General features: G+C 43.0%; 1 protein-coding gene and 1 pseudogene across 1 annotated transcript; both read left to right on the top strand.

Annotated features, from left to right (window-relative positions):
• Positions 1-396: 396 nt before the first annotated feature.
• On the top strand, positions 397-1,359 carry LOC101952476 (olfactory receptor 6M1-like). The gene has a single exon (XM_065566623.1). It carries the CDS (start codon positions 397-399, stop codon positions 1,357-1,359), a length of 963 nt encoding a protein of 320 aa, XP_065422695.1.
• Positions 1,360-9,164: 7,805 nt separating this feature from the next.
• Positions 9,165-10,127, top strand: LOC101952732 (olfactory receptor 6E1-like; annotated as a pseudogene).
• The last annotated feature ends 4,366 nt before the right edge of the window (positions 10,128-14,493 follow it).

The raw sequence follows: 14,493 nt of genomic DNA, 5'->3' as shown, positions 1-14,493 counted from the left end.
AAAGATAGAAAGATTCAGATTGGACCTAAGATGCACTTTTTTTAATAGTGAGAGGAAATAACCATTTGAACAACTCGCCAAGGGCTGTGGTGGATTCTCCATCATTGGCAACATTTAAATGAAGATGGGATGTTTCCCCACAAGATAGGCTCTAGTTAAAAGGCATTTGGGGGGGGGGGGGGGGGCGAGTTGAATGGCAGGAGTTATAGAGGCAGTCAGATGAGGTGATCACAAAGGTCCCTGCTGTCCCAGGAATCCATGAATTCCTGGTGGAATTATGTGGCAAGACAAAAACATAAAAGAACATGTGCTGCTGGGTGCTCAGAGACACTGAGACTTGGACTCCTGGATACCATGCTCTTATTTTCACTGTAACTCTTTCCACAGACAACGCTGATGTTAGACATGGAGGAAAGAAACAAAACGGTGGTGTCTGTGTACATCCTCGTGGGATTTTCCAGCCTTAGAGAGCAACTGAAGATATTCCTCTTCCTGGTTCTTCTCCTCACCTACCTGATCACAGTAACGGGCAACGTGGTCATCATTTTCATAGTGTGGGTGGATCATCGACTCCACTCTCCCATGTACTTTTTCATCGCCAATTTGTCCTTCCTCGAAATCTTGTTCACCTCGGTCACAATTCCTAAGCTGATGCTGAACTTTCTCTCAGTTAGCAGAACCATTTCATTCCACGGCTGCATGGCCCAGTCCTTCTTCTATTTTGCCTTAGGTGGTACAGAGTCAGCTCTCCTAGTGGTCATGTCCTTTGATCGCTATGCTGCCATCTGCCGCCCTTTGCAATACGCCACCATCATGAATCAGAGACTCTGCATCCAACTAGTGCTTGGCTCATGGGTGGGAAGTTTCACAGCTATAAGTTTACGGATGCTCCTGTTTTTGAAGCTGAGATTCTGTGGGCCAAATGTGATCAACCATTTCTTTTGTGACAAGGAACCCGTTTTTCAACTCTCCTGCACTGACACCAGTGGGGTTAGAAGGGTGGATTCCATTTTGATCTCAACCATAGTGCTGAGCTCATTATGCCTAACGATGTTGTCATATGTGAGCATCTTCTTCTCTATTCTCCGAATCCCAACGGCCACAGGCAGACGAAAAGCTTTTGCTACCTGTGGTTCCCATCTCACATCTTTGGCAATTGGGTATGGGAGCTGCATTGTTTTGTATGTCAGGCCTTCAGGAAGTGCCTCCTCGGATGTCAACAAAGGGGTGGCTCTGCTGAACACCGTACTCTACCCTTTCCTCAACCCCTTTATCTACTGCCTCAGAAACAAGACTGTCAAACTCGCCCTGAGAGAAACCTTTAGGATGGGCACTGCAAAGTTGTTCCCCAATCTGTGACATGCTTCCAAATAGATACAAGAAAAGCAATGGAGGGATAATAGAAAAGCATGAATCTATCTACTAATGTGTAGCCAAGTTATGTGTAATGATTCACATGGTGTTTTTTTATAAATAAAGGTTCATTGAATGCTAGTGTTCAAGGAAATGGTAAGAATTATTAAGCCTTTCTTGAAAGTGCTGAATTGTCAGACCCTGGAAATCAGTGTGCAATGATCCACAGAACTCACACTTCATTGAGAGTAGCAGAGTAAACTTCCTTTTATTACACGACTTTCAATAGCACTTGGCACTAGATAGATGTACACCACTTATTTAGTTATCACTGCAGCTTCTGAAAACTTCACAACACCCTTGTGGGGTAGGACAACACTGTCTGGATTTTTTATATCTAAATAACTAAGGAAAGGATATAGGAACTGAATTGCCTAAGGTCTGGAAAAAAAATCTGTGGCTGACCTAGGCTCTGAAGTTAGGATTTTTGAGTCCAAGTCTTGCTCACCAATCCAATGGATCGATATCCTAGTCTGTAGAGATAAGCATGCAAAATCCGACTACCTCTGAGGTGAGATTTCAGATTTTCATCGTGTCTATCAGTAGCAGTAGAATGTTAGTCACAGTATAGCGGTTTCTCAGATACAGAACAAATTCTTAGAGAGAGAGATTCTTCAACTTCAGATCCTGTGAAAGACACCTGTCGAACTCCCAGCTTCAAATCAGGCCAAATAGTGATTGGAACCTGAGTCTCCCCAGTTCCAAGCCATAATCCAAGACATTGGCCTCTAGGATCAGTGCTGTTTTTCTTTCTAGAATTGACCAACAACACTGTCCTGAACAGCAAACCTGTTTCATAATAAATGACAAAAGGTCTTGGTTTCATTCTGATGCAGAAGGAGAACACATTTTGGATCCATAAAATGTAGTTCTAGATTTCCCACCAGACCCTCCCCCCCGCCTGTCTTCCATTCTCATTGCACCAGATTGACTAAGCATTTCAGATGCTCTAATTTTCACATTGTTTTTCTGTTTCACCCATAGTAATAAGTACTGTGAGGAAAAAATATTTTCACACTCACATTTGAAATCTGGAACACAAATAATTAATCCTCAAAAAAAAAAGGAGGTGCTGAAATGAAAGCACCAATTCTGTCATGTATCAAGGTCATTTTGAATTCTAATCCTGTCCTCCAAAGTACTTGCAACACCTCCCAACTTGCTGCCATCTACAAATTATATAGACCCACTTTCTACTGCATTATATCCATCTCTTTGCTAACATGTGGTGGCCAGAACTGGACACAGTACTCCAGCTGAGGCCTCACCAGTGCATGTAGAGTGGGACAATTGCCCCCATTTTTTTACCTACGGCTCTCCCGTTATTACGCCCCAGAATGCTATTATCCTTTCTAACAACTGCATCACATTATTGACTCATATCCAGTTTGTGATTCAGTATTAGCCCCAGATACTTTTCAGCACTTCTACCACCTAGCCAGTCACCAGGGCCGGCTCCAGGCACCAGCATAGCAAGCAGGTGCCTGGGGCGGCAAATGAAGAGGGGGCGGCACATCCGGCCGTTCGGCAGCAATTTGACGGCAGGGCCGTCACTCCCTCTCAGAGCAAAGGACCTTCTGCTGAATTGCCACCGATCTCGATCGCAGCTTTTTTGTGTGTGTGTGTGTGCGTGCTTGGGGCGTTTTGTGTGTGTGTGTGTGTGTGCGTGTGCTTGGGGCGTTTTGTGTGTGTGTGTGTGTGTGTGTGTGCTTGGGGCGGCAAAAATGCTAGAGCCGGCCCTGCCAGTCACCCCCCATTTTGGAATTCTGCATTTGATTTTTCCTTCCTCCATGAAGTATTTTGCATTTCTCTTTATTGAATTTCATCTTGTTGAATTCACTCCAATTTTATAATTTGCCAAGGTTGTTTTGAATTCTAACCCTCTCCTCCAAAGTACTTGCAACACATCTTGGCTTGGTGTCTTCTGCAAATGTTATAGACATACTTTCTACTCCATTATGCAAGTCATCGGTGAAAATAATGAACTGTACCAGATCCAGGTCTGACCCCCTGGAGACCCCACTAGATACTCCCTCCGAGTTTGTCAGTGAACCACTGGTCACTACTCTTTGGATATGGTCATTCAACCAATTGTGCACCCAGCTTAGGGTAATTTTACCTAGACCCCATTTCCCTAGTTTGCTTATGAGAATGTCATGTGGAGCGGTGTCAAAAACCTTACTACAATCTAGACAGATCCTGTCTACTGCTTCTCCTCTATCTACAGGGCCACTAAACCTCTCAGAGAAGGAAATTAAGTTTGTTTGACAAGATTTATTCTTGATAAATCCATGCTGGCTATTCTGTATTTCACTAGTGTCATCTCGGTGTTGGCACATTGATTGTTTAACAAGTTGTTCCAATATCTTTCCAGGTCTTGAAGTGAAGCTGACTGGTGCACAATACTCTGGGTTCACTACATTCCCTTTTTTAAAAAAGAACAGGAGTACTTGTGGCACCTTAGAGACTAACAAATTTATTAGAGCATAAGCTTTCGTAGACTACAGCCCACTTCTTAGCTATGCATCCGAAGAAGTGGGCTGTAGTCCACAAAAGCTTATGCTCTAATACATTTGTTAGTCTCTAAGGTGCCACAAGTACTCCTGTTCTTTTTGCGGATACAGACTAACACGGCTGCTACTCTGAAACCTTTTTTAAAAAAAGTAACTTATTATAGTCAGGGCCAGATTAACCTTTTGTGGGCCCGACACCAAACGTATTTGTGGGCTCCCATAGAGGCAATGGAGGATGGTGCGGGGAGGTCAGTCCGCAGAGCAAGGGGTCAGCCAGGGGCAATGGAGGATGGCACCGGGAGGTCAGTCCGCAGAGCAAGGGGCCAGCCAGGGGCAATGAAGGATGGCACCGGGAGGTCAGTCCGCAGAGCAAGGGGCCAGCCAGGGGCAATGGGGCATGGCGCGGGGAGGTCAGTCCGCAGAGCAAGGGGCCAGCCAGGGGCAATGGGGCATGGCGCGGGGAGGTCAGTCCGCAGAGCAAGGGGCCAGCCAGGGGCAATGGAGGATGGTGCGGGGAGGTCAGTCCGCAGAGCAAGGGGCCAGGCAGGGGCAATGGGGCATGGCGCGGGGAGGCCAGTCCGCAGAGCAAGGGGCCAGCCAGGGGCAATGGGGCATGGCGCGGGGAGGTCAGTCCGCAGAGCAAGGGGTCAGCCAGGGGCAATGGAGGATGGCACCGGGAGGTCAGTCCGCAGAGCAAGGGGCCAGCCAGGGGCAATGGGGCATGGCATGGCAGGGACAGCCTGCTCTGCCCAATGCGAGGGCACTATTTACAAACCGGCAGTTGCCAGATGCACAGTGGTCTGCCCAGCCCTGTGCTGCCAGCATGCCCCTTTCCCTTGGGGGGCTGGCCCATACCGCGCCACACAGCTCCCCCTGCCCAACACCCCCCCAACTCCCTATGTCCAGAGCCCCCACAGACCCACTATGCCTAGCGCCCCTCACCCCTTGACCCCTCCAAAATGCACAGCGCCCTGCACAACACCACGCCTGCCCAGTGCCCCCCACAGAACCCCCACTCCCTAGTGCCCCAACACACACAGAGACCTTCCCCACCCCCTCACAGCCCAGCACCCCCCCAGACCCCTAAGAGACCCACTCCCCCACGTCCTGCCTCCCAGCCACACTCACTGGCCCTCTGGGAGGCGACTGTATCTGCTGAGCAGAGCCGGCAGCGCAGCCAGGGCCGGTCCCAGGGCCGGGAATCGCTCCGTCCCCTCGGGAGTGACGCGATCGGTCAGGCCTGGGCCTGCCCTGGCCAGGCTCCCTCAAGACACTCTTGCCTGGAGAGGCCCAGCCAAGACTTCCCTCCCCCACACTGTCGTCCCCCTCCACCCCCCAGCTGAGACTGGCCAGGCTTCTGCACCAGTCCCAGACGGCTCAGCTCCGGGGAGCCAGGTGGGGCCCCACAGGTGGTGGGAAGCAGAGACTGCCCAGAGCCAGAGGTGCACTGGGGTCCGGCCAGGGGGCAGAGAGAAGCAGGGGGGTGGGGCCAGGCGGCGGAGAGGAGCCCTTGGCCAGCAGGCAGGCAGAGAGGAGCAAGTGGTGGGCGGGGGGAGCCAGCGGGGTCTCGGGGCGCAGTGCAAGCGGAGCAGGCCAGGGCCCCTTCTGAGCATGGGCCTGGCTCCATGGAGACACTGGCGCCAGTGTAAACCCAGCACTGAATTGACAGTCGCCCTTCTCCGGTTCTCTGGGAGACTGCACCGAACTGCCTGAGTCTTTTTGTGTATCTTTGGATAAAAATCTCTTCTCTGTTCGTGGCCTCTAAAATAATATTGTTAGCAGTCTGCTATTGGAACAGTATTCTAACTTTCCATAGGATTTGCTAAAGGGAATGTCATTCTGTCCCATCTCAATATCAAGTGATTCTCATTGAAAAATGGCACAACACACATGCAGGTGCTCAGAAGTAGAAGTGGGTGACCTTTTGTGGCTGAAACTATTTTTGGGCTCAAATGCACATTTAGCAACACATACAGGTTTTGCAAATTCATGTTGGTTTCACTGAAGGGTATTAGCCATGTGTTTAAAAAAAATCAAATGTCTCATTGCAGCATTTCCCACAGGACATGTCTCTGTTTTTCAGTGCAAAGCCACCTTTGAGTTTCAAAATTCCACTGCCTTGATTTGAAAAATAGAAAACATTTTACGGGCTCAATATTAAAAGCTATGCATTTCAATTTTGTCCTTTGACCCAAAAGAAATGTGTGGGGTTTTTTATCATTTGCATTCACCAAACTTTTTTTTCCCATTAATTTCTGAACCAAAAATTATTTTTATTTTTTTTCAGTTACCAGCTAACTGCAAAAAACATTATTCACACAATTACACTCCCAAATAAACACTACTTTCCCATTCCACCTACAATCTGTTTATTTTAGAACATGATCAATAGAAGGGTTTTTAAAAGGGATAAAGAACTTCATGCATGTTTAAGAGTAATATATTTCAGTTTCCTTTCACAGCACGATTCCAATCTCTGATGGAAATAATCATGAAAAAATGAAAAGTTGGAAAATTCAAAAAAGTTGAAAGGTTTCAGAGTAGCAGCCGTGTTAGTCTGTATCCGCAAAAAGAAGAACAGGAGGACTTGTGGCACCTTAGAGACTAACAAATTTATTAGAGCATAAGCTTTCGTGGACTACAGCCCACTTCTTCCAGCCTGGAAAGGTAAAGATATGAAACTATAGTATGGCTATCCCTATGCTGTTCCATGGCTCATAAATTCATAGATTAGAAGGCTAGCAGGGATCATTGTCATCATCCAGGCTGGTCTCCTTTTTAACACAGGCCATAGAAATTACCACTAAAAAGTCCCAGAGACTCCACCATAACTCTCGATAAGTTGTTCCAATTGTTAATTATCCACCCTCTTAAACATGCACATCTTATTTCCAGAGTGAATTTGTCTTATTCCAACTTCCATCCAATGGATCACATTATGCGTTTCTCTGCTACATGGAAGAGCCCACTTGCGTCCCAAATTGGTATGTTGACTCTAACCAAGTCACCCCTTAAACGTCTCTTGGTTAAGCTAAATAGATTGAACTTCTTCAGCCCATAGGGCTTGTTCAAGTGGGTCTTTAGCTACCACATTAGTTCTGTCACTGCTGTAGAAAAGGTGTACAAATGAAAAATTCAGGAAGGTAAATGTAGTGCTGGAGCAATAGAATATAGTAGCGAAGCTCAATCTATTTAGATTATTTAAGGAAAGTGACATACATGACTTTATCATAGCATACAAGTGCCTACCGAGGGAAAACATTTGTGATAGTAGAAGACTCTTTAACCTATCAAAAAAAGTATCCAGTGATTTGAAGCTGAGGATAGACAAATTCAAACAAGAAGAATGGTGCACATTTTTAAGGGTCAGATTTATTAATTATTGGGACAATTTACCTAGAGATTTGGTGGATATTCCATCACATGAAGACTTTAAATTGAGTTTGAATACCTTTCTAAAAGATATTCTCTACTTCAACCACAAGTTGTAGGCTTAATTGAGAAATTACTAGATACAATTTAATGGTTTGTGATGCTGAGAGCAAATTAGATCTTTTTTGGCAACTAATTGGTCGTTTGCTCTGAGGGTGGTCACATGAAAAGCAATTGGGTGATACGTGAGGGATTGACCTTTTTATTATAATTCTGACGCAAAGAAAATAAAATTTCCAGAATATATTTGGGGCCATCAAAAGCTTCAAAGTTTCTGTGCTCAAATGTAGTAGTTGTATTAAATAGGCTTATTGTTATCATTGATAAATATTTTACTCTTTATAGTAAATATAATGGGGTTGTGAATATTTTTTATTTGATTAAGGGTTCGCCCACTTTGAAAGGTTGACAAATATTGCTTCAGGTCAAGCATAAGTGTGGAGCTTGGACTATGTTAACTTGAAATTGCATTGTGTGAGATGTATTATAGAATTGACTGAGAAAACTGAGAGGTCATGGTGAATAATCAGTTGAACATGAGCTCCAAGTTCGGTCCTGTGGCCAAACAGCTGAATGCCGTCTTTGGGTATAAACACAGGGGAGTCCTGAGAAGGAGAAGAGAGGTTGTTTTTCCTTTGTATTTATCACTGACGCAACCGCTGTGGAATACTTGTGTCTAGTTTTGGAGTGCACAGTTGAAGAAGGATGTTAATAAAATGGGGAGGTTGAGAGATGAGTCACAAGAATGATTAAAGATTTGGAAAACATTCCTTAGAGTGTTATATTCAAGGAGTACAATAAACTCAGCTTAAGAAAGAAGTAACTTGATCACAGTCTGTAAGTACCTACATGAAGAAAAAATATTTCAGCATAGCAGAAAAAGGTACAACAAGGTCAAATGACTGGAAGTCAAAGCTAGAAAAATTCTGACTGCAAAAAAGGTGCACATTTTTGAATAGTGAGGGGGAATTAAGCATCTGAACAATTTACAATTCTCCAACACTGGTAGTTTTTAAATGAAGATTAGGTGTTTTTCTAAGAGATAGGCTCTATTTTGGGATGTTCAACAGCTAGAGTTATATATGTTGTCAGACTAGATGATCAGAGAGGTTCCTTCGGGCCCTGGAATCTATGATGGAGTATGTTGTAAAAAAAAAAGTCCAAAAAGAATCTATGCTGCTGAATGCCCAGACTCACAGAGGCTTGGACTCCTGGATGGCTTCTTCTTTTTTTCATTTATTTGACGGGTCATCGGTTGTCTCCAGAGGACAGAGGAAACTGGATCAAAGAGGTCATTCAGGGACCTGGACTCTGATCAGGAAGGGAAACGCTGCCAGTCTCTGATAAAATCCGACTTCACTAGCAGCGTGAAACTAGAAGGTGACTGAATTCTTTGTCTATATTGATGTTTGGTCATGTTAAATACAAGATTACTGGTTTTTCAAACACAGAGCTCGGGCACAGTTTGTTGGTGGGTTTTAAAACAACCTGCAGGACCGTTGAAATAGAATTATGAAAAAAACCTGCACCTTTTATTTACCTGAAAGCATCAGTAGAGGAAGTTTAGAGGTGTAAAAGGGCTGTAGTACCAAACTTGGGATGCTGGTGTTGAATAAGGGTGTTCCCAGGGAGAAGCAGGTCATGGCAACAAGTTAGGAGATTAACGGAGGAGATACTAGGTAAAATACTATGTCATACGATATGGACATAGATTAGACGATAACAAGGTTCCATCTGGCTTTAATATCAATGACTCTGTGAAAATGCCTTTTATTTTCACTGTTACTCTTTCTACAGCCAAGGCTGATGTCGGGCATGAAGGAAAGAAATGAAACGGCTGTGTCTGAGTTCATCCTGCTGGGATTCTCCAGCCTTGGTGAGAAACTAAAGACTTTCCTCTTCCTGGTTCTTCTCCTCACCTACCTGATCACAATAACGGGTAACGTGGTCATCATTTTCATAGTGAGGGTGGATCGCTGACTCCACTCTCCCATGTACTTTTTCATCGCCAATTTGTCCTTCTTGGAAACGTGGTTCACCTCGGTCACAAGCCCTAAAATGATACTGAACTTCGTCTCAATCAACCAAAACATTTCATTCTATGGCTGTATGGCCCAGTCATACTTCTATTTTGCCTTGGGTGGTACAGAGTTCTGCCTCCTAGTGGTCATGTCCTTTGATCGCTATGTTGCCATCTGCCGCCCTTTGCAATACGCCACCATCATGAAGCAGAGACTCTGTGTGCAACTAGTTCTTGCTTCATGGGTGGGAAGTTTCACAGTTATAAGTTTACGGATGGTCCTGATTTCGAAGCTGAGATTCTGTGGGCCGAATGTGATCAACCATTTCTTCTGTGACAATTCTCCCCTCTTCCAGCTCTCCTGCACTGACACCAGTGGGGTTAGAAGGGTGGATTCCATTCTGATCTCAACTGTAGTCCTGAGTTCATTATGTTTAACCATGTTGTCTTATGGAAGCATCTTCTTCTCTATTCTGCGAATGCCAACAGTCACAGGCAGACAGAAATCATTTTCAACCTGTGGGTCCCATCTCACAGCTTTGGCAATTGCCTATGGAAGCTGCATTGTTTTGTATGCCAGGCCTTCAGGAAATTCCTCCTCAGATGTCAACAAAGGGGTGGCTCTGCTGAACACCGTACTCTACCCTTTCCTCAACCCCTTTATCTACAGCCTCAGAAACAAGACTGTGAAACTTGCCCTGAGAGAAACCTTCAGTTGGAGCACAACAAAGTTGTTCCCCAATCTATGATGTGTTTCTGGATAGACAGAAGCAAAGCAACCAAAAGATAATGAATGGGCGGGAGTCAATCTGCTAATGTTTAGCCTAATTATGTGTAATGATCCTTTCTCCATCTGTTGTTTTATGAATAAATGGTCAGTGCTTTGTATTTTTCATGGAAATAATTAGAATAATTAAATCTTTCTTCAGAGTGCTAAACTGTCAGACAATTGAGATCAATGTGCCGTTATCCACAGAGCAAACACATCACAGATAGTAGCAGGGTGAGCTTCCTTCGAGTCACACCACTTTCAACAGGACTCGGGTATCACATACACAATCCTCCAGCTGTGGCCTCACCAGTGCTGAGTAGAGTGAGGGCAATTAGCTGCTCGGTTTTACCTACAAGACTCCTATTGTTACACCTTAGAACGATATTAACCTTTTTCTCAGCTGCCTTGCATTGTTGACTCATACTGAATTTGTGAGCTGCTATAATCCCCAGACTATTTTCAGCAGTACCTAGCATTTTATATTTCTCATTTTGTAGGAGTGCATTCTGTTTTTCTTTTCTAAGTGTAGAACCTTGTAATTGTCTTTCTTGAATTTCATCTTGTTGATTTCAGACCAGTCCTCTGCCAAAGTCATTTTGAATTCTCATCCTGTCCTCCAAAGTGCTCGGAACCCCTCACAGCTTGGCGTCATCTGCAAATTCGATAAGCACTCTGTGATCAAAGTTATTAATTAAAATAATGACTAGTACCAGACAGAGGACTGACACCTAGATAGGACCTCCCCATTTCACAGTGAACCATTAGATGGTTTAAACACAACAAATCCTGTATCTTGGCAGGGGTAGACTGGATGACCCTTGCGGGCCATTATCACCCTATGAGTCTGTGATTGATAACTACTCTTTCGTATGGTTTTCCAACCAGTTGAGTACCCACCTGATAGTAATTTCATCTAAATCACATTTCTGTAGTTTTCTTCTGAGAATGTAATGTGGGACTATGACAAAAGCATGATTAAAATCTAATATAATAATGTCCCCCATTCATTAGGCCAGTAACCTACTCAAGGATGGAAATTAGGTTGGTTTGGCCTGATTTGTTCTTGACAAATCCATTCTGGCCATGCCTTATAACTGTGTTATTACCTAGGTGCGTACGCATCAGTTGTTTAATCATTTATTTCCAGTAGCTTTCCAGGTTCTGAAGTTGGGCTGCCTGATGTCTAATTCCTTGCTCCCATTTCTTCCCCTTTTTAAAGATGGCTTCTATGGCTGCCCTTCTCCAAGTGGGACATTGCAGAGTCAGGCATCCAGATCTCTATAGTGGCTTGGAAAGTGTTAGCAATAGTGTAGATGGGGCCTAACAGACATACCTGAGATTTCTATTCTCAGAGAAAAGCCGTAGAATCTTCCTAGCTTATAATTCTGTGTGCGTAATGAATGTTGAGGTAAGCATGCCTCATAGTGAAACTCCAACCCCACATGAAACTCAAATAATTATTATGACAATAAAATCACTCGTCTTGACTGGTGTTGCCTGTCTCTGGATGGAAGTCTACTCTCTTTTTCTTCCTTGATCTTGACCTCTAAGATTACACTGTTAGCAGTTTCCTATTAGAAGAATATTCTAAACTGCCCATTTCATTTGGTAAAAGGAATTTCATTTTGGCCCGTCTCAATATCAAGAAATTCACACACAAGCCTGGTGTAATACATACAGATGCTCATAAATTGAGGTGGGTGAACCTTTTTGGCTGAAACACTCTTTGGTCTAAAATTCTGATTCAGCAACACTAAAATTTTACAAATTCATGTTAGTTTCACTGAACTGGGTCAGCCACATTTAAAAAAAAAATCAAAATATTTCATTGCAACATTTTCCAAGAGTTGTGTTTCAGTTTTTCAGTGCAAGCAACATTTTTGTCTCAAAATTTCCTTTACATTAAAAAACCCCATAAAAAATATTTGAATATGCCCAAGACTGAAACCTTTTATTTCAGTTTTGTCATTTGACCCAAAATAAATTTGTGGGTTATTTTTTACTTTTTAATTCACCAATTTATTTAAATTAATTTTTGGTCCAACCTAAATCAACATTTATTTTTTCAATTGCCAGCCACATATGAAGTTGTTAAACACGGAGCTATGCTCACAAATACTCACTGGTTTGCCATTCCATTTACAATCTGTCTATCTTAGAACATAAATCAATAGAGGTGTTTACAAAAGAGGTAAAGAATTTTGTGAATATTTAAGAGTAACATTTGTCTGTTACCTTTCACAGCATAATTCCAAACTTTGATGGAAAAATCATGAAAAAACATTAAAATTTGAGAAATGCAAAAAAGCTGAATTAATCACTGAGTTCTGCCCTAACAGTTTATGATAGGATTTCAATGTTTCCTAAGGGATTTGCGCACCTAAATCCCATGGAAAGATCATGGGAGTACTGCATCTAACTCCCTTAGTCTTTTGAAAAAGCTTAGCCTTAAAGATGACCATTTCTGTGTTCAATTTGATCATTCATCTCAGATTGTCCTAGGAGATTTCTTGCCTCTTGTAATTTCCCATTGGTGTTGGCAGGTCTCAAAGGAAATCATAGCATTTTCAAAACCTTATTTACAGAGTGTGTGAAGGCAAAGTTTTTTTCACCAGATGAACTCAGCAGGAAAGATGCTGAGAAAGCAATGGAGAGAGAACGTCAGAGAAAGCAATGCGGTTTCTGTTTCATTTCTAAATGATAGCATCCAATGTTCAGCAAGTCTGAGAAGATGAAGATATAAAATTATAGTGTCTATAGCTATGCTTTGATGTTCCATGGCTCATAAATTCATAGGTCAGATGGCCAGAAGGGACCCTTGTGATCATCTGGGCTGGCCTCCTCTCTAACACCGGCCCTGGAACTTCCCAGAAAAAATTCCTAGAGCAGATCTTTTAGGAAAAAAAATATCCAATCTTGATATAAAAATGGTCAGTGATGGAGACTCCACCACAGCCCTCGGTAAGTAATTCCAATTGTTAATTATCCTCACTTTTAAAAATATATACTTTTATTTCCAGTCCCAAATTCTTCTAGCTTCAACTTCTGGCCAAGGAGCTTTTAATACCTGTCTGCTAAAGAGAAGAGTCCATTTGCTCCCCCTGTACCTTTGGCTGTAACTGAGTCACCCCTTCAACTTCTCCTTTTTAAACTAGAGAGACTGAGCTCCTTGAGTCTATCACTAGAAGGGGTGTCTCCGTGATCTTTAGCTACTGCTTTCGCCTTGTCACTGCTGTAGAAAAGGGGAATAAGGGAAGGATTTAGCAAGGTGGATCTATAGAATACAGTAGTGAAGTTCAATCTATTTATATTATTGTAGAGAAGTTCAAAGATGACTTGATCATGATTTAGAAGTGCCTACATGGGGAAGAGATTTCTGACAGTTGAGGACTCTTTAGCCTAGCAGAAAAAAAGTATCCAATGGTTTGAAGCGGAAGAAAAACAAATTTAAACAAGAAGTAAGGAGCACATTTTTAAGGGTGAGAGTCATTAACTATTGGGACAATTTACCTAGAGATATAGTGGATATTCTGTTACTTGTAGTCTTTGTGTTGAGTTTGGAGGTCTTTCTAAAAGATATCCCCTACTTCATCCACAAGTTGTGGGCTTAATGGAGAAATTACTAGATAAACTCCTATGATTTATATGATGGCCGAGAGCACATTAGATCTGTGTTTCTAAACAGATGGGTGTTGTTTCTGGGAGCTTTGGCATTAAAGCAATGTGGGGGGGAGGAGAGGCACTGAATTTTTTATTACAATCCTGACAAATCAAATTTCCAGAACAAACTTGGGGTGGTAAAAACCTTCAAAGTTTCTGAGATCAAATGTAGTACTTGTATTTGGTAGGGTTATCACTGTTAACATTGATAGCAGTTTTACTCTTTATAGTAAATGTAATGGGATTGTGAACATTTTTACTTTGATCAATGATTCACCAACATTAAAAGCCTGAAAAACACTGCTACAGGTCACTCATGAGTGTAGAGAAGGGACTATGTTCACTTGAAATTGCATTGCATGAGATACTGTTATTGGATGTCTTAAGCAAACTTCACTCTGAAAAAGACTCAGGGGTCACAGTAAATAATTAGCCGAACATGAGCTCCCAGTTCAGTGATGTGGCCAAAAAAGTCTAATGCAATCCTGGGGTGTGAAAACAGGAATATTGAGAAGGAGAAGGGGTGTGTTTTTCCTTTCCATTTGGTGCTGGTGCAACTGCTGCTGGAATCCTGTATCCAATTCTGGGGTCCACAGTTGGAGAAGGATGCTGATAAATTGGTGAGAGTTCAGAGATGAACCACGAAACGATTAAAGCTTTGGAAAATATTACTGAATGTGATA

The sequence above is a fragment of the Chrysemys picta genome, chromosome 13 (assembly GCF_011386835.1).
Source record: "Chrysemys picta bellii isolate R12L10 chromosome 13, ASM1138683v2, whole genome shotgun sequence".
Taxonomy (NCBI): Eukaryota; Metazoa; Chordata; order Testudines; family Emydidae; genus Chrysemys; species Chrysemys picta.
The sequence above is the reverse complement of the archived record's forward strand: the minus strand, read 5'-3'. Positions and strand labels throughout refer to the sequence as shown.